Genomic DNA, 20,879 nt, shown 5'->3' with positions numbered 1-20,879 from the left:
CTTATTACTTCCCATCTGCAAAACACTGCAACATCTCTATGTAAATGCTTGGTGCCAAATGCTTCGCAAAATTTCCAACACAGCTTTATCAATGTCTAACATCATGAAAGTCCACCATCCTAAATATTTCAGAGGTAGCGCTGAAATATTTCAGCCTTTGAGCTGTCTTGTCTGTGTTTGATTCTGGACCCGACTGTAAAATGTTGCTTCATCGGCAAGGGATTTCATCCAACGGTATCCCGTCCCATGCATCCCATCAGCCAGGGTCCCACATGCTAGCATTGGCTGGCGGATACAAAATATTCCACAATGTATTTCGACGAATGATGGACATGTTCTTGCCAGTAGCCTGACTAAATTACAAATTCCTGCCTGCCTTCGTGAGCAGGGGCACTGCATCAGTGGCACAGCTGTGTCTCTGTAATTAGGTATCCAGTAGACCAAATTCACAATTGAATCCCGGTCCAACATGCATTCACTAACAATTAAAAGTTACCAAAAGATGTGTTTGCAATGCTGCTTTCATGATTCGCTAGCTTTGGTGTCTTTATGAAGGTGCAACGTCCCATGTAATTGGACAGATGTTTTGTGAACACAGAGGGAGGATGGGTATTAGAATCAACAGTGTTGCCAAACAATTTATTTTAAATTCAATAGTGTGTATGCAAATACAATTCCATTATCACTGAAAATTTTGTGTTTTGCTGGATGGAATCCAGAGACATTTTCCTGAAAAATATAACTCTAAAACCGCTTTTACTCCCATTTGCCCCCAATTATAGGATTACTCTAAAATCCTGACAATTGCCCTGATATATTGGCAATTAAAGCAAAGTTTTTCCTCCAACTCTTGTTGGTGATGAAAAGCTTGTGATAACCAAAAAAACCCGAGAGGCGTATAAAACCTCGACAAAGCTATTATCTTGCAAAGCTACTATCTTGTATTTACAGGAGACTTAGGAAGCATCTTTTCCATTGAAAAGTTACCATGACGTGCAGAGGTGATGTTATTGGTCCCTTGGCAGTGAGTTTTTCCCACATCCCTCTCCGGCTGTAGTGTACCATAGTCCCTGCCACATCATAATCGCCGGAATGTTGCACTCGCCACTGGTCATTGATGAAGTTCTTGTGCTGGTCTTTTACAGCTGTTAATGTAGAAAATAAATCAAATATTATCTCACCAAATAAACAATGGAACAGTTAACATCAGATAGTCAGGTTCACTATGTTAAATACAATTTCGTTCAAAATTTTGGTAGATTAGCAAAACTATACATTTCTGGAATATTCAGAGCATGAGGAATCCAAAAATTAATGTTTGCATTTGCGTAGACACCTTTGCGAAAATGACACTCAGGACAGTGATGAAGTCAGGTTCACTATGTTAACAAATATAATTTCGTTCAAAATTTTGGGAGATTAGCAAACCTGTACATTTTTGGAATCATCAGAGCATGGAGAATCCGAAAATCGATGTTGGCATTTGCACAGACACTTGCATGGCCGCCATTTTGGATTTTCAAAATGGCCGCCATAAAATACATATTTTGCGCTATCTCGGCTTCTAGTCAACCTAGAAACTTAATTAAATATGCTAATCCTATGTTTTCTGAGTTAAGGAATCCAATAAAGGCCTCAAAATAGTGCTCAGGATTATAGAAACAAACAAAGGTAATTGAAAACCATTGTCTTTATATTTGTGATATAACTGTATTACATAATACATGATATTGCAAGTCCTTTGAAGTTATAGGTATGGGTTTATAAAGCAAGAAAGCAGCCTTGTTCGTATCAGATTGAACTATAAGTCCTATACACAGGATCTACTAGGTCTACACTGTTCAGGAATATGCTTTTACAGATCTTCATCACTGTCCTGAGGATCATTTTCGCAAAGGTGTCTATGCAAATGCAAACATTAATTTTTGGATTCCTCATGCTCTGTGTATTCCAGAAATGTATAGTTTTGCTAATCTACCAAAATTTTGAACGAAAAAACAGTGAACCTGACGAAGAGTTAAATTCTGGAATTCCTGCTTTGCTAATAAATTAATCATGTTGTAATAATTAAGTTACCACAAAATAATACGGTTGTGTACAACTTTTAACATAGTTGTGCAGGATTAAAACTCATGTCTCACTGAACTCCATATATATACATATATATACACACACTACCGGTCAAAAGTTTTAGAACACCTCAATTTTTCCAGTTTTTATTGAAATGTACACAGTTTAATGTCCAGTGAATAACCTGAAATGGTACAAAGGTACAAAGGGAATGGTACAAATGGTACAAAGTAAACTGCTCGAAGTTTAAAAAAAAAGTTTAGGTTAACAAAAACAGGGAAATAATGTAAATTGCACAGTTATATTGTAAAAAAAAGCCTTCTTCAGGGAACAAGAAATGGGTTAACAACTTACAGCTGTTCTGCAGCAATGTAAGTAAATTAAGCCTTGAAAGTTGATGCAAACAATTCCTACAGGTGTCCCAACCTCTGCTGATTACTTGATTACAAACCCCCTGTCTGTATCAAAGCAGTATCGGAACAGACTGTTATTACACCCTCTGAAGCATTATTTGGACAATATTGCACTGCAGGACGTAGTATATTGGAAACTGGAGGAAACTCTGATAGGAAGAGGTCTGGCAGACCCAAAGCCACAACAGAATCAGAAGACAAGTTTCTGAGAGTCAACATCTTGTGTGATAGGCGGCTCACAGGACAACAGCTTCAGGCACAGCTTAACACTGGTCGAAGTAAGCAAGTCTCAGTTTCAACTGTGAAGAGAAGACTTCGAGCTGCAGGTTTGACAGGTTGAGTGGAGGGAAGAAAGCCATTGCTAAGATGGCAAAATAAGAAAAAGAGGCTTGCCTGGGCCATGAAGTGGACTACTGAAGACTGGAAGAAGGTCTTATGGACCGATGAATCAAAATTTGAAATCTTTGGTTCATCACGCAGGGTTTTTGTACGCCGTCGAGTAGGCGAAAAGATGGTTCCTCAGTGTGTGACACGAACTGTCAAACATGGAGGAGGAAGCGTGATGGTCTGGGGCTCTTGCTGGATCCAGTCAGCGACTTGCACAGAGTGACTGGCACCCTGAACCAAAAGGGCGACCACAGCATTTTATAGCGCCATGCATTACCCTCTGGTATACACCTAGTTGGCCAGGGGTTCATCCTATAGCAAGATAATGACCCTAAACACACCTCCAGGCTATGTCAAAACTACCTTCGAGGAAAAGAACAAGACGGTAAGCTTCAAATCATGGAATGGCCAGCACAGCCTCCAGACTTAAACCCCATCGAGCTGGTTTGGGGTGAACTGGACAGAAGGGTGAAATAAAGCAACCGACAAGTGCAACACATTTGTGGGAACTTCTGCAACAGTGTTGGGAAGAACTTCCCGAACAATATTTGATTTCCATTGTAGAAAGAATGCCACGAGTGTATTTGGCGGTTATATCTGCAAAAGGTGGCTACTTTGCTGAGTCAAAAATTTAAATTACATTTTGTTAAACAAAATGATTCTATGATTTCTTTTTTTAAATCTCTAATTGTTTATTTGTTCTATGCTTCATTTCAGAGTGCATTGAGACATTAAACTGCGTAAATTTCAATAAAAACTGGAAAAATTCAGGTGTTCTAAAACTTTTGACAGGTCGTGTGTGTGTGTGTGTGTGTGTGTGTGTGTGTGTGTGTGTGTGTGTGTGTGTGTGTGTGTGCGTGCGTGCGTGCGTGCGTGCGTGCGTGCGTGCGTAACTGTGAGAAATAGTAGAAACTCCACAGTACGAGCAGGGCGTCTCATTTGCATTGAATAAATAATCGGGAGATTAAATCGGACAGTCATCCCACAATCGGGAGATATATATATATATATATATATACAGTCGTCCCTCGCTATATCGCGGTTCACTTTTCGCGGCTTCGGTACATCGCGGGTTTTTCTCGCTAGTATTTGTAAAATTATATCGCGGATTTTTCGCTATATCGCGGGATTTTGCGGTATAAATGTATTTTTATATACTATTATTTTAAATATTTTTGTGGTAAAATAAGCATTTTCTAGCCTAAAAAATTAAAAAACGTAACAAAATAAGAAAAATACGGTTATTAAAACATATTACAAGAAATAAAATACTGTACATAGTGTACAGTAGAAGGAGAGACAAAGAGTCGTGCGTATGGAAAACGCAGATGCGGCAGCTTCCACTTGCGCTAGTTACCCACGTAATGGGTAACTGTAATGCTCTTTCTGGCTGTGCAGTACATTCATCATCGTCATCACCTTCATCGTCATCAGTACTGTACAGCTAATTCATCATCATCTTCATCACGCAAGTTGTAGTATTGAAGAGCCGGGGCTCTTGCTTGATACGGACGAAATGACGGGCAAGACACAAACTCGTCCGAGAAGATATTTATTCTCAAAACCAACTCGGGAACACTGGAAAGCCCGTTTATCGGGCTGCATTATAAAGCACAACCAGGAACCGAAACCGAAAGCCACGCCTCTCAAGCGTGGCGTGCTTCGGTGGTCACGTGATCAACAGGTGTAGCTGATTATACCCGCACGCGCGACACGCTTTGGTGGTCACGTGACCAGCCACTCTTGCGCCGCGGATCCCCGCCGGTGACGTCACCGGCTGGAGCAAGGAGATTCTGATGCTGGTCTTGCTTGGGGAACCCATGGGTCGCTACAGTATCTTCAATGGTGAGTACCCATTATAATTTTATATGTTGTTAAAATTACGTATGTTTAAGAGTGTAAAAAGTGTTTAAGAGTATAGGAAGTGTTTATAAGAGTATGGGAAAGGTTAATAAGAGTGTGGGAAAGGTTAATAGGAGTGTGGGGAGGGTCATAAAGCTTTAAAATATATATAAATAATAAAATAAAAATATGGTCGCTACTTCGCGGATTTTCGTCTATCGTGGGGGGTTCTGGAACGTAACCCCCACGATAAACGAGGGATCACTATATATATATATATATATATATATATATATATATATATATATATATATATATATATATATATAGATATATATATAGATATATATATACATATATATATATATGTATAGATATATATATAGATATATATATACATATATATATATATATATACACAGTCATCCCTCGTTTATCGCAGGGTTACGTTCCAGAACTCCCCGCGATAGGTGAAAATCCGCGAAGTAGAAACCATATATTTATTTTATTATTTTTATATATTTTAAGCCTTTAAAAACCCTCCCCATACTCTTATAAACCTTTCCCACGCTCTTATAAACCCTTTCTACACTCTTAAACACACTTTTGAGACCCATCCTTACGTATTAGAAAAATATTTGTACGTGTATATATAGCTGTACAGTATATTTGAAAATACTGTAATAGATACTGGGTAAGTATATCAATAATAGTTTTTACTGTACTGCACAGCAAAGAAGAGCATTACAGCTCTTCTGAAGGCGCCACTTCAGCAGGCGCCTCGTCAGGTGGTGCAGTATCTTCGTCGTCATCCTGAACTTCTTTTCGTGCTGAAGACGTAGGCGTGTCTTCTTTCTTTTTTCGGGTGAGGAACATAGTGATGGGCAGTTGCTGGCGCTGCCTTTTCTTCTGGGCGAGGAGGTTTTTATAGACTTCAATGCCACCGTCGATTACATTTCTGAACTTCAACGAACGAATCATCTGGGGGTCCCATTCTTCATCCCTTTCCTTAAGTTATTTTGCCATTCTCACTAGGGTTGCGAGGCATTCCAGTGATAGGCCTTCTTCTTCATCCCCTGGACCCTCTTCTTCCTCTTCTTCTTCCTCACTTGCTGACTTCGTCATCTCCGCCAGGTCTTCGTCCGTTAACGGATCTGAGTGGGTCTCGAGCAGCTCCTCAACGTCATCGGGAGTCATATCGTTGAAGCCATCTCCTCCTAGTAATTTTGCCAGCTTCACTGCCTTATCTACTGCAGAGTAGTGGACTTCATCAGGAGAGAAACCCTTGTACACGTAATCATGGACTACTTGCCACAATTTTTTCCAGCAGGCATTCAAAGTTTCTGTCTTCATCTCCTTTATGGCCATCTGAATATTTTGCAGACACGTTGCAATGGTGTACTCACGCCAGTACGCCTTCAGCGAGAAGTTTTCATCCGAGTCCATAGCCTCAACCAGGTGCTGCAGGGTGTTTCGCGTATAAAGTGCCTTAAATGTGCGAATGACGCCTTGATCCATGGGCTGTATCAGCGATGTGGTGTTTGGCGGTAAGAACTCTATTTGTACGCCATCATACGACAGGTCGAGCGCGTGACCTCCTGCATTATCCATGAGCAACAGCACTTTGAACTCGAGTCCTTTTTCTGCGAGATAAAGCTTGACCTCGGGAATGAAGCACTGGTGGAACCAATCCGATGTGAGGAGTTTCGTAATCCAGGACTTCTGGTTGTGCATCCAAAACACTGGCAGCAGGTTCTTATTTTTGTTTTTGAGGACCCTTGGGTTTTTGGACTTATAAATAAGACCAGGCTTTATCATAAAGCCCGCAGCATTCCCACACATTACTAAAGTCACCCGATATTTGTGGGCCTTAAATCCAGGGGCTCTGGCTTCCTCGATCATGATGAAAGTGCGAGACGGCATCCGTTGCCAAAATAAGGCTGTCTCATCCATATTAAAAACTTGTTCAGGCTTATAACCCCCTTCCTCGATGATCGTCCTGAACGTCTCATTCACGTACCCCTCGGCGGCAGCTTTATCAGCAGAAGCAGCTTCTCCATGCAGGGCCACGCTCTTTAGCTTAAATCGTTTTTGAAATTTTTCAAACCAACCCTTGCTGGCATCGAATTTGGTTGGTTTGGTGGGAGATGCGGTCGATGGTTCGGATTCGGGGTCGTCGTCGCCAGCGCCTTCAGCAAACTTGGCGTAAAGCTGCCTGGCCTTCTCACGGATAACGTTGGTATCCAGTGGGATATTTATCTTCCTGCAGTTACTGATCCAACTGATCCAAAGGGCCAATGCAGACTCCATCCTTACAATGGCCTTATTGCGTGAAGTTACCACCCTTTTCGCTGTCTGGTTAAAGGACACTGCTGCCGTCGCCCTTATATTCTTTTCGTCCTTCTTAATGTACCGGACCGTAGATTCATTGAGCCCGTAATGGCGGCCTACAGCCGCAAAGCTTCTCCCTTCCTTTAACATGTCGAGGAGTTTCACCTTCTCTACGATATTAAGCATCTTCCTCTGGCGCTTAGGTTCAGTGCCAGAACCCTTAGAAGACGCAGAACGTTTACCCGTCATCGTAGGGCTTGAAACAACTTCACAATTTTACACAAAATGCACAACAACACAACACCGCAGGATACTGAACAGCGTGCTCTGATTGGTCACGTCTCATCCATCTGCCAATAGTGTGCCGCGTACGAAATCATCTGGGCAAGCAACCCAAGCTTGGTTTTCCATACGCGCGATTCTTTGTCTACTCATTTATAATGTGTATTTTATTTCGATTTACTGTAATATTCTTTTAATATAGGTTTTAATTAATGTGTTATATTTTTATTTATATTATTAATTTTTTAGGCTAGAAAATGCTTATTTTACCGCAAAAATAATTAAAATCTAAAAAAAAAAAAATACCTATAGGCCGCAGAATCCCGCGATATCTATCTATAATTCCATTAATCTCTGTGTGTATGTGTGTATGTGTGTTTGTATGTGTGTATGTGTGTATGTTTGTCTGTGACCGCTGTTTCTCGACAACTACCGGTCCGATATACTTGAAACTTGCCAGGTATATTGCTGGGGACCCGAGGATGTGCCTTTTCAAGGTTTGAAATTAATCGGACAAGTACTTACCGAGCTATGGCGATTTAGCCGTTCGCCGTTCGCTTTGGCGTTGCGAATGGACCAAACCATTGCATGTAAATAGAGGGGGGGGTTCTGTGGTCGTTGCGAATGGACCAAACCATTCATGTAAATAGAGGGGGGGGGGGGGGGTTCTGTGGTCGTTACTGCCACGTGGTTTCAAAGTTTTTTTTTTTGTTGTTGTTTGCACGCATGTTTTTTTGCACCCACGTACGGGCACGCCCTAGGATGTTTACACACACACACCCCTACACAAATTTTTTTTTTTTTTTTTTTTTGGCAAGGAACGGGCACCCACGTACGGGCACGTCCTAGCTTATATATAGTACGGGCATGCCCTAGTAATGAAAAATCCGATATATAATTTTACATATACTAGCGAGAAAAACCCGCGATGTACCGAAGCCGCGAAAAGTGAAGCGCGATATAGCGAGGGATAAGCTGCCTGGCCTTATTCCTCATATATATATATATATACACACACACATACATATATACACACACAGGGGGCTGCAAAAGTAGGTATACAGTAAGGATTATACCAGTATTATAATAGTGGTGCTAGGATTCATTTAATACGTGGATGTTTTTAATACGTAAATAATATGTTTATTATTGATATGTTATTATTGATGTGCTTGTATAATCAATAAGATACGTTTTATGCGCACGTTTTGTTTTTCATTACTGTATACCTACTTTTGCAGCCCCCTGACCCTGTATATATATATATATATATATATATATATATATATATATATATATATATATATATATATATATATTTATATATATTTATATACACACACATATGTGTAAGTGTATCATTGCTACCACGACGAGGAGTGGGGTTGTGTTAATTCGTTGGGGATTAATGGTAAATCCCCTGTATGTAACTGCCTCTGTTATTTTTCCTCTGTTCCTCATGACAAGGCAGCACACACAACAAAGCCAAGCATCGCGCATTAATAACACCAATTAAAAGCGACCGGAACCGGGACATGGAAAACTACCGCTGATACCATCGACCTGGTGATCAAAAAGGCCAGCAAGTGGCGATGAGGCCATGCCCTGAAGAACGATTGGTTAGGGTACGATAGAGTGATGTGGCGGCGGCCGCTGGTAGGAGCGGGCACGGGTGGCGTCGGATGACGTCAGAGCCTTGAGTACAAAGGAGTTGGAGGGCCGACATTTTCTCTCTCCTGGATTTGATCGCGTGCAGTTGGCATTTTATATATCTCTTGGCTTTCTCTCTGCTTCGGGATTTCACAACGAATGGGTGAAGCTTATGAGCTCTTAGCTTTCTCTTTGGTTCTATCGCCTTGTCCGGGCTGGCCTCCATAGCAAACTCTCCCTTTTTGGTTCGCTCTTGTTCTTTGGTCAGATAGGCTCTCGGCATCTGGATTTCATAAAGAACGGTCAGACATACAGTGCCTCTTGAGCTGGACCTGGAGGTGTTGGTGGAAGGCGGACGCATTTGCGTGCTCTGTTTGCGCTGGGTTCCGATTGAAGGCACGGCCGCAATTTATTTTCCTTGGCACGTCGGTGCTGGTGAACGAGATCGACAGGGACGAGCGGGGGCGAGTGAAACGGGCATGGCCTGCTGACTTCGCGCTCGGCGGCTGGAGGAGTGGACTGCACAGTGAGGCCTAGTTCCCGCTCACGGGCAGTGCAGCCTGTTTTTCCTGCGCCGGGACTGGGAGGCCTGTGACGATCTGGAACGATTCCTGTTGAGATTCAAAAGCCACTCAGAGCTAAGTGCCACACACACACACTTTTATTTTCACAGTTATTTTTCCCATTGTCTGTATACGAGTCTGTGTGGGGACGTCCCATTTAGGAATCTTATTTTGCCGTGTTATTTTCTTCACCGGCAATTCTTCAATAAAGCCGGTATTTTTCGACATGATAAATCCGTGTTGGTTGAATTAATCATCACAGGTTCGAAGACGGCCGGTGGGACCCGTGAAGGTAAGTTTGTCATTCTCCTTTCCCTTGCGTGTAAAGAATACCGTCATTTTTAACTGAACGCCTCGGAGTGTTAAGCTCATTCGGCTATCCGTTTCCTTGGATGATTTTAGAACAGGACTATATATATATATATATATATATATATATATATATATATATATATATATATATATATATATATATATATATATATATACACACACACACACACACAGACTTGGCATTTAATATGGAATATTTTTTTGTGGGGGTGAACTTACTTTTCAAGATGTCTTAGAACCAAAAGTTCATTGGAATTATGTTGAAATTATTCTAGATTTTGTTAATGTGACCTTAAAAAAAAAAAAAAACCACATGACATTTCGAAACAAATAAATTGATCCTTGAAAGTGATGTAAACTGATATCGAACTCAATTCATGGACAGTACTGTGTTAAACTTCTGTACGTTTTCAAGAAGTATCTCTTTATTTTGCACATTAGGCAAAAAAATTTTGAACAAAAACAAAAGTTAAATTACGACTGGGATTACGGACAGTAAAATTACAGTTCAGTACTTCGTGTAACCCCCACGAGCATTCAGATCACGTACACATTGAGGCATGCTGTTCACGAGATTTGCCAAGGTTTGGACAGGAATCGCTTGCCATGCAGTGACAATAGCCTGCTGCAATTCACGCACAGAGGTCGGCTGCTGGTCCAAGTGGTCGATTTGACGCGTTAATTCTGCCCACAAGTTCTCTATCGGATTCATATCCGGGGACTTGGCAGGCCACTCCATATGCTCTACACCACGGTCAGCAAGAAAGTGTTGGATCATGCGAGCACGATGAGGTCGTGCATTGTCATCTTGGAAGACAAAGTTTCCTCGAAAGGCTGCATGAGCAAATGGAAGCAATGTTTCTTCTAGAATGGCCCTGTACTTGAACTGGTTCAGGTTTCCATTCAGAACAACCAGGTCAGTTTTGCCCCCTGCATGAAAAGCAGCCCAACGGTCACCCCACCACCTCCAGCTTGGACTCTTGGCACTATACAATCTTTGTTGTAGGCTTCATGCACTTGTCTGCGCACTCGGACGTGGCCATCTTGACGATAGACCAGAAATCTAGACTCGTCACTGAAGATGACGTGATTCCAGTGTCCTGGCTGCCATTGACGGTGCTCTCTGGCCCACTGCAATCGGCGCTGGCGGTGTTGTCTGGTCAGGCGTGGCTTTCTCAGGGGACGCCTGGCACGATAGTCTGCTTGAACCAGTCGTTGGTTGACTAGCCTTCTGGATACAGGCACATTTGTCAGTTGCTGCCACTCAGCTCTAAGCCGATTAGCTGACTTGGTACGGCCATTGCGGACTAACCGGTGCAGCTGGCGATCATCCCTCCTTGTGGTTTTGCGGGGACATCCTGGCCTCGGTATTGGAGTAGGGACACCCCTCTGAGCATTTCGTTTCAGGATCTTTGACACCTGACCTTGAGTGATGCCATACTGCCGAGCAATAGCACGCTGTTTCATGCCGTAATTTCGTAAAGCCACCACTCCATGACAAACAGTATTGTCGAGTTGCCGGACCATCTCCAGAGGAAGCGGAAATAACTTTTGGAGACATGCAGCAGTTGTTTTCCACTAATACAGAACGCAATTACCCTTGTATACCCGACTGTGAAGCCAATCATCAAATGCACCTGTCCGTACATTTTGCCACGCCACCTGTGATATAATCCTGTTGCTGACTTCTTGCTGCGACAGACAATCAGTGACATGGTTCTTTTAACAAATAAATCACCAAAGTGTAAAAGAAACTCACCAGATTGATATACTGAGTTAAGAAAGTAAACCCAAGTCAAGAAAAAAAAAAAATTCCATATTAAATGCCAAGTCTGTATATATATTTATATACATATATATATATATATATACACAGTGCATTCAGAAAGTATTCAGACCCCTTCACTTTTTTCACATTTTGTTATGTTGCAGCCTTATGCTGAAATCGTTTAAATTCATTTTTTCCCTCATCAATCCACATTCAATACCCCATAATGTCAAAGAGAAAACAGGATTTTAGAAAGTTTTGCAAATTTATTAAAAATTAAAAAAATGAAATATCACATTGATGTAAATATTCAGACCCTTTGCTATGACACTTGAAATTTAGCTCAGGTCCTCCCATTTCTCTTGATCATCTTTGAGATGTTTCTACACCTTGATTGGAGTCCACCTGTGGTAAATTCAATTGATTGGACATGATTTGGAAAGGCACACACCTGTCTATATAAGGTCTCACAGCTGGCAATGCATATCAGAGCAAAAACCAAGCCATGAGGTCGAAGGAATTGCCTGCAGAGCTCAGAGGCAGGATTGTGTCGAGGCACAGATCTGGGGAAGCCTACAAAAAAAAATTCTGCTGCATTGAAGGTTCCCAAGAGCACAGTGGCCTCCATAATTCTTAAATGGAAGAAGTTTGGAACAACCAGGACTCTTCCTAGAGCTGGCCGCCTGGCTAAACTGAGCAATCGGGGGAGAAGGGCATTGGTAAGAGAGGTGACCAAGAACCCGATGGTCACTGGCTGAGCTCCAGAGATCCTGTGTGCAGATGGGGGAAACTTCCAGAAGGACAACCATCACTGCAACACTCCACCGATCTGGGCTTTATGGCAGAGTGGCCAGACGGAAGCCTCTCCTCAGTGAAAGACACATGAAAGCCCGCTTGGAGTTTGCCAAAAAGCACCTAAAGGACTCTCAGACTGTGAGAAACAAGATTCTGTGGTCTGATTAAACCAAGATTGAACCTCAATTCTAAGGCCTCAATTCTAAGCGTCATTCTGGAGGAAAACAGCCACCGCTCATCACCTGCCCAATACCATCCCAACGGTGAAGCATGGTGGTGGCAGCATCATGCTGTGGGGGTGCTTTTCAGCAGCACGGACAGGGGACTGGTCAGGGTTGATGGAACAATGAATGGAGCAAAGTACAGAGATGTGCTTAATGAAAACCTGAAACAGAGCGCCCAGGACCTCAGACTGGGCTGAAGGTTCACCTTCCAACAGGACAATGACCCTAAGCACACAGCCAAGACAACGCAGGAGTGGCTTTGGGACAACTCTATCAAGGTCCATGAGTGGCCCATCCAGAGCCCTGACATGAACCCAATCGAACATCTCTGGAGAGACCTGAAAATGGCTGTCCACCGACAGTCCCCATCCAACCTGACAGAGCTTGAGAGGATCTGCAGAGAAGAATGGCAGAAAATCCCCAAATCCAGGTGTGCAAAGCATGTCACGTCATACCCAAGAAGACTCAAGGCTGTAATCGCTGCCAAAGATGCTTCAACTAAGTACTGAGTTAAGGGTCTGAATACTTACGTCAATGTGATATTTCAGTTTTTTCTTTTTAATAAATTTGCAAAACTTTCTAAAATCCTGTTTGCTCTTTGTCATTGTGGGGTATTGAGTGTAGATTGACGAGGGAAAAAATGAATTTGAACGATTTCAGCATAAGGCTGCAACATAACAAAATGTGAAAAAGTGAAGGGGTCTGAATACTTTCTGAATGCATTGTATATATATCGATAGATAGATAGATAGATAGATGGATTAGATAGATAGATAGATGGATTAGATAGATAGATAGATGTACAGTATATACTCGTACATACATACATACATACAAGGATACAATGATAGGTTCAAATTATCATGGTACACAATCAATCTATTCTGTGATTATGTCATGTGCATATACCATGTGATGACATCCATCGAGTTTTCTTTTTTAATCGATTGATGTGGGGTCAGAAACCGGAAAGACATGTTTGTGTCTCATCTGTATAGATTTGTCCATGTTATGCTGTTATACTCTGACAGACGACATCAAAACCAAAGTGTAAACTCGCATCTGGATTTGGTGAAAGGTTGATCAGACTATTCTTTGAAAACTGCAGTAAAGAAGTAACAACGCTTGAGATTGGAATGGCTCCTCTACAATGACGTACACTGCAAGATGTATAACAAAAGGAGGGACGTTAACCCAGCCAGTACAAGCCTGATTTTAAGTTACATTCGTCAGCCGCAAAATATTCCAGTCTAACACCTCCTCCTCATTTAAACCCCTCTCACCATTCTTCCTTTTTCATGAGCAATGATGCTCAATTTCAATTGCCCATTTGCAAAATACCATGAATTAATGAACTGAGAAGCATTTTTATACATCACTTTATGATTGATGAGTCAGTTAATTAAATAAAAAGGGTCATTCTCTAAAGATGAATTTTGGAAGGTCTTTTGTATAATACTTGCAGAGATTTCATACGTCATTTAACAATTCAACCAAGCTTCAGAAGTATCCTGTCTCCAATGTTCCGCGTTGTAAGTGAACACATGTCATGTGCAGCAGATTTAACTTGGTTCGGCTAGAAGAGACAATTTGGAAACAACACAAATTGATGACCAAAATGTTCAACAAAGCACACACAAGACTACCAAACATTGTGGGCAGAAGGGACAAGATTATCCTTCAATGCACATACATGTGTCAGTTTAAGTGACATAGTGTTAAATGCATGAAAAGGAAAATTGTAAACAGAATAATTGTTTGAACTGAGGAAGAGTAATATGCATTATTATATGACAAGCACAGAGCCTTGTACATGCATGTTTCTGCTGTGTTCAAGTTGTACCGAGGAAGCTGTGTGCTGGCTTGTCTTCAACAAGGCGGATTCGGCGGGCAGTTGCTGGAATCACCAGTGCTTCCACGTAACCTGCAAGTGACAATAATAATTACCTGTTGTGACTTCGTTCTCAAAGGTTCTGCATTATTGGGTAAATACAGTATCAAGTATCCCTTTAATATTAGAAAAGTTTTTGGTGTTTTTAAATGCAGATATTGAGGCTCACAGAAGAGGCGAATGACAAGGAGCAAAACACAAAATGGAGCTAAGGAAAAACAGTCCAATGGCAACAAATTAATTCAACACAGCACTGCAACAAGATAAAATTGTAAAAGCACAAGAACAGGTGTAGGAAAGCTCAGCAGTGGAAATGGCAGACCATGAGGTGGTGGTAGACGGCATACTTGAGATCCTGTTGGGAATAGCTCGTGGCAACAGACTCGGAAAGACAGCTCCACCAGCGAGAAAAGTGGGATATATGCAAGATTGAGGTGAGTGTTGAGTTTAGACTGGGGGAGAGTCATAAGTAAAGGTTTTCTAGCAGAACTCAGGTGACCTTGAGGTGCAGGGGCTCATCTTAGAGGGCAGGCGGAGCTTCTTTTCGCATAAGATGAAGGTTTGGAAATCAGGATGGTTTGCTAGACAATCAAATATGTACGAGATATCAGTTAAATATAGCCTTGACCTCTTGTTTGAGAATGAGGGAATCCATCCATTGTTATGTCACAGAAGAAGAAGCATGTCCAAGGTGGAATAACCTGGGCAAAAGTCAAATTGATTGTAGAAGATAAGAGAGTTATCAAAAAGATGAGTCATGGTCTGTTGCAATTATCGGTTCCAATGCCTTGTTTATGTGGGAAGAAGTCTGACCAGTCTATAGTTAAGTGGGGCGGTTTTAATACCAACCTTAAGAATTGGTGTGACATTGGTGATTTTCCATGATGCAGGCACGTGGCCTCAGAAAATCATCTGGAAAAGAGTTGAGAATGAAGAGTCAACAAGGCAGATGAACATCTTTTGAATATGAGGACACCAACACCATCAGGGCTAATAGTGGTGGAGTCAGGAGAAGCAAGGAATTTCTTCACCTTGGCATGAGGGAAGTTCACATGCCATACAGGATGTTTTCACTGAGGAGGTGTAGGAATACTTGCACTTGAACAGATAAAATCTGAAATTGAGGAAGCAAGACAGATTACGGAAGTTATCATGACTCCATCATTCAAAAGTGAAGGAACAGATGAGCATGGCCCAGAAACAGTTTCCCAACTGCAATTGACTTTCTGTGTTTGGTGAAACACCCTTAGTTTGGATCTCAGGTTGGCCTGATGCTAAATTCTGATGCATCTAAAAATGGAAATACAATGGAACAATATTGGTGGAGAGACCGAAGGTTCTCATCCATCAGTTTGGCTTTCCAGAAAGAAAAAGCATCTGCTTTCTGGCAATTGCCTTAACCAAATTAATTGTTGCACCAGGAGATACTGGGCAGGGCATGAAGCTGTGAACTGATGAAGAAGAGGTTGTAGTTGTTGATAAATGAGTCCCAAGTACTGTCTATGTTACCAGACATGGCAGCACCTTGGTTGATCCTTGAAGTCCACAAAGGAAAGAGACACAAAGGAGAGAGGATATGGTCTGAGGAACCAAGTGGAGCCGAGGAAAAACAGCATCGGCTGGAGGGAAAGTTGGGCATAGTCAAGTCAAAAGAGTGAGAGAGAGGAAAAGAAGGAAAAAGATAGAGGCCATGAGTTGGGGAAATATGGGTCAATAATCCAACAAATCAGCTGAGGCAGAATTGTCACAAAGGCCCTTGGCTACAACACCATGCAGTACACGACTGTGTTGGCACCGATTCCAAGCCAACTGGAATGGTGACAGCCGAAGTCAACTCAGATTAGCAACAGAAAGTTGAGATGGGAGGTTATGAGGGAGTTGGAATTGCCTGAGAGAACCTCACACACAGAATCATCACAATTGGCGGTACGGTAAATCGGGCCCAAAATCAAAACATTGATATGGAAAGGGACACGGATCCAAAAATATATTCCATAGGGAACGTTGACAGGTAGGAGGATGGTGGGGTAGCGATTATGGGAAAGGGAGCTTCTGGTGTTAATTGCAACACTGAGGAGGGAGGTGAGTGAGTCCACAGGACATCCTGTGAAGGAAGGGTTTCTGTGAAATAAAATCTGGAATTGAGGTAGCAACCTGAAGCAAGAGGTTGATGTGGTTGGACTGTAAGCCTCTGATATTAGTGAGCCAGGTGGAAACGGTTGGGTGGTGCTTCGATGTATGCAGGAGGGAGTGTGGGGTGAAGGTAACTATGTTTATTGGAGAAATGGGGAGGGATATCAGTGAGACAAGCAATGGTGGGACAGATCTTGGGAGCAGTGGCGTACCTAAGGTGTGGCAGGTATGGCACGTGCCCTGGGCGCCACTTGAAGGGGGGCGCCACTGAGCAGTTTTTATTAAAGTCAGACAAGCCATCCTCGGATAGTGAAAAAAGAATTTTCTTCAGATGTATGATCTGTCTTTGATTATCATGGGTGAGAAGCACTAGGATGGCCAGATTGTTAAACCACTCATATAAATTATTAGGTAAAAATACAGTGCTGGGAGCTACATGACCACATACCTCACAGTACCACTGCTCAGTGCCAACTGGCAGTAAGACCATTCTCCTGTGCAAACTAGGGAGGTAGTCTAGAATTTTGTGCAAAATCTGTGAAATTGAATGTTCTTATTAAAAGTGCCATTTCCTTATTTCAGAGCATTGTGTAAGAAGACCATGAAACGTTTCTTCACGAAGAAGAAGGAAAGTGGAGCTGAAGGACGGAAGAGACGAAAGTTAGAGACGAAGGAAGCCAAGAAGTCGAGCAAGTTCTTCATGCCCTTCTTTGAAAAGCCCGGAACAAGTTGTTCGACACGTTCCATGGAGTCGCCTGCACATGCTACAAGTTTGTTAGAATCCGAAGGTGGATCAAGTACAAATGCGTCACAAGCCAAGGAGGAAGTCAAGTCAGATAAATCCGAGTTTGACAAGATTAAAAGTGAGGCTGTCAGAGAGAACGTGAACATGACAGGAGGGGAAGACGATGGTGGTGGTGGTGGTGATGCTGAGTTTATTGACGAGATTTTACTTGACGAGATTGAACCTGATGACACTGAACCTAGTGAACTGGTTGGTGTCGAAGAGCCTCGAACTGTTATACCAGAAGTGATTGAACAGCATGACATTGGACTTGTGGAGTTCGACAAGGATACTGGAAAAGCAATTCTGCCTGACGCATTGAGAACAGGAATAATAAAGCTGGGTTCGAAGTATTTCCAGAACAGTGAGGGACCTTTCCCTACCAACAAATATACCCTCAATGAACAAAATTTGGTTCAAGAGGAAATTGGGAAATGGTCGTGGTGAGGAAGTGACTCGCTCATGTCTAGTCTATTCCCCTTCTAAAAAGTCTGCATTTTGTATCTGTTGTCTTCTCTATTCCCGTTCCCGGTCAGACCATCAATCCTAATTGGAGCAGGAAATTGGATTCAACCAGTGGAAAGCACCTGAAAGGATTAGTGTTCATGAAAATGCTAAGAATCATCAGGAGTGCTTCACACAGTGGAAAGAAATTTAGCTGAAAACAGAGGAGTTATTGACGCGGAACTTCAGTCACAGATTGAGAAGGAAAAGCAGAAGTGGCGTGATATCTTGACGAGAATCCTTCACTGCATAAAATTCCCTGCGACTCAGAACCTGGCTTTGCGAGGACACAGGGAGTCACTTCAGCTGGACGATGACTCCAATGTGGGAAATTTCCTTGGCTTACTGAAACTACTGGCCATCTTTGACCCTGTCATGAAAGAACACCTCACTCGTGTGGAAAGTCATCCTGGATCCATGTCTTATCTTCAGAACGAATTCATCCACATGATGGCATCCACTGTTTGCCAGAGTTTACTGAGAAGCATTCGTAAAGCCAAGTACTATGGTCTCATGTTCGACTCGACTCCTGATCAGGCACACCGTGAGCAGATGTCAGAAGTAGTGAGGTACGTGGAAGTTGATTTTGAGAGGAAAACAGTCCGTGTTAAGAGTCAGACCTTGGTTTTATGCAGATAAGCCAGAAGGATGCTGAGAGCTTGGTTGAAGACATCTTGAAACAGCTAGAGAAGGACGAAATTGAGCTACAAGATTGTCGGTCACAGTGCTATGACAACGCTGCTATGATGGCTGGACACAGAAGTGGTGTTCATCAAAGAATAAGTGAGAAAAACAACCTGGCTGTGTTTGTGGATTGCGACAATCACTCACTCAACTTGGTGGGTGTACATGCAGCCAAGCAGGATACAATGATGGTCACGTTTTTTTGGAACCATCGAAGCTCTCTACGTGTTCTTCTGGGAAACAAAGCGCTGGGAAAAAAACTCAAAAACGCCGTGCCTGTAGTTGTTAAGTCGGAGTCCAAAATCAGGTGGAGTGCAAGGACAGAAGCAGTGAAGCCCATCAACAAGTACCTTGAGGAGATACTTCAAGTTCTCCAGGATATGATAGACAATGAAAACGAGACCAGTGAAACAAGAAGTGACACAAGGCAGCTGTATAACCGCATGTTGAGTTACGATTTTCTGACTTTGCTAGGATTTTGGAACAAAGTACTCATTCGCATTGACCGTATTCAAAAGAGGCTGCAGGATCCTAGCATGAACTTCCACGATGCTGCCCTGGATTTGAAAACCCTCCGAGATCATTTTGATGATGAAAGAGAAGTGTTGGTAAGTGAGTCACTCGAAGAAGGACGCGGTCTCTGTCAAGAATGGAATATTGAAGTTGAAAGACGTCAGACGAAAGAAACGAATGGCTGATGAGAACTCGAGAGACGCTGGGTTAACAGCCAAGGAGGAAATGGAAAGAGTCATGAAGGGAACACTCGACCGTCTTCACAGAGAAATGGATGAAAGGTTCGCTCGTATGCACGAAACTGACGCCAAGTTTGGGTTCCTTCTCGGTGTCGAGGGACTGTGTTACAGCGCCGACAGTAACGACCTAAAGAAGAAGTGCGAAAATTTGGGCGAATTGTTCAGCTCTGATGTTGATAGACAGCAGCTATATGAAGAAATTTTGGATTGCAGAATGTTGCTATCAAGTCGGGCCAACATGAAAATATCAAGACCTGGAGAGCTTCTCGAATATTGTTCAGTATGGAGATGAGAGCGTCTTCCCCAATCTTCGCATTGCTATTCAGATAATGCTAACCATCACAGTTTCCATCGCCAGCAGTGAGAGATCATTCAGCAAGTTAAAACTAATACTTTCGTATTTGGGAGCCTCCATGGGTCAAGGCAGACACTGTGATCTTGCTCTGCTGAGTGTAGAAAGAGAAGAAACTGAAAAAACTGACTGAGCACATCATATAACAATTTGCATCAGTGAAGGAAAGGAAGATGCAGTTGTAATTTTCATGTAGTGCCATAATTTGTTAATTCAATGATTAACGAGCTTGACTTGTATTTTTGAGCTGATTTTATAGTAAAGTTATCTAAAAGATGGGTGTCAGATGTTTGGACAGAGACACAATTTCAGTGCTTGCCATAAGCGCTATTTTCCGTAGATACGCCCCTGCTTGGGAGTAAGGGGATTGGGGACTCGAGTGTGTGTGCACGGGATGGGGGGGGGGGGGGGGGGTATGGATTCGGGCAAAGAGTCAGGAGGGGCAGGTCGGGGTCGATAGAGAAGAAAGGACTAGAAGTGGGATGGTTGGGGAGTTTATGTTTTTAAATTTAATAATGCAATATTTTAAATTTATGAATGCAAATAAATAACGAAAGGTATTGTGGGAAGTTTGGATAAAGCTTTGCTGAAGGAGACACCAGGAGACGACATGAAAAATAATTGAGACATGAACCATTCAGGTGTAAATAGGAATTTGATTCGTCAAGAGATAATGCAAAAATGAAAATGTTTTTTTTTGGATCACATTTGATGATTACAAATGGATGGATCACAAAAACGATAATGGATCACGTTCAAGAGACAGCAGGGGTCATTTGACCAAAAAAAAAACGGGGAGATATTGTTATGTCTGTCCATCAGCTCCGACTGTCAGTCCGTCATGCTATCACCTAAATAATTATGTAGAAATTCATGAAACTTGGTAGTTATGATCACCACATGGCACAAAGGTGCAGGAGCAGTATCCCTTTTGGCTCCACCTTTCTGGGGCGGTGTCAAAAGGTCAATACCAAAAAATGCAATTAATTATGGGCAGATTTTAAAATATTTTTGAATGAAACCTTGTACATGAAACCACCATTAGGGTGCGCTTGAAATGTGTAACAATTTTTTGGATTTGACCTCCGGTTCATGCCCAAGGCTGAGGACTTGGGGTCACA

The 20,879-nt window shown here is 42.3% G+C and overlaps 1 protein-coding gene across 1 annotated transcript in view; it reads right to left on the bottom strand.

Moving 5' to 3' along the window:
- LOC144890842 (A disintegrin and metalloproteinase with thrombospondin motifs 19-like) overlaps positions 1 to 20,879 on the bottom strand; it is a 184,838-nt gene that overhangs the window by 79,288 nt on the left and 84,671 nt on the right. The window contains exons 5-6 of the mRNA XM_078772701.1: positions 14,502 to 14,582; positions 988 to 1,145 (exon numbers count right to left, since the gene is read on the bottom strand). Of these exons, the coding sequence (XP_078628827.1) occupies positions 988 to 1,145; positions 14,502 to 14,582 (239 nt within the window). The remainder of the gene's footprint in view (positions 1 to 987; positions 1,146 to 14,501; positions 14,583 to 20,879) is intronic.

The sequence above is a fragment of the Myxine glutinosa genome, chromosome 2, assembly GCF_964187855.1.
Source record: "Myxine glutinosa chromosome 2, kmMyxGlut1.1, whole genome shotgun sequence".
Lineage (NCBI taxonomy): Eukaryota > Metazoa > Chordata > Myxini > Myxiniformes > Myxinidae > Myxine > Myxine glutinosa.
The sequence above is the reverse complement of the archived record's forward strand: the minus strand, read 5'-3'. Positions and strand labels throughout refer to the sequence as shown.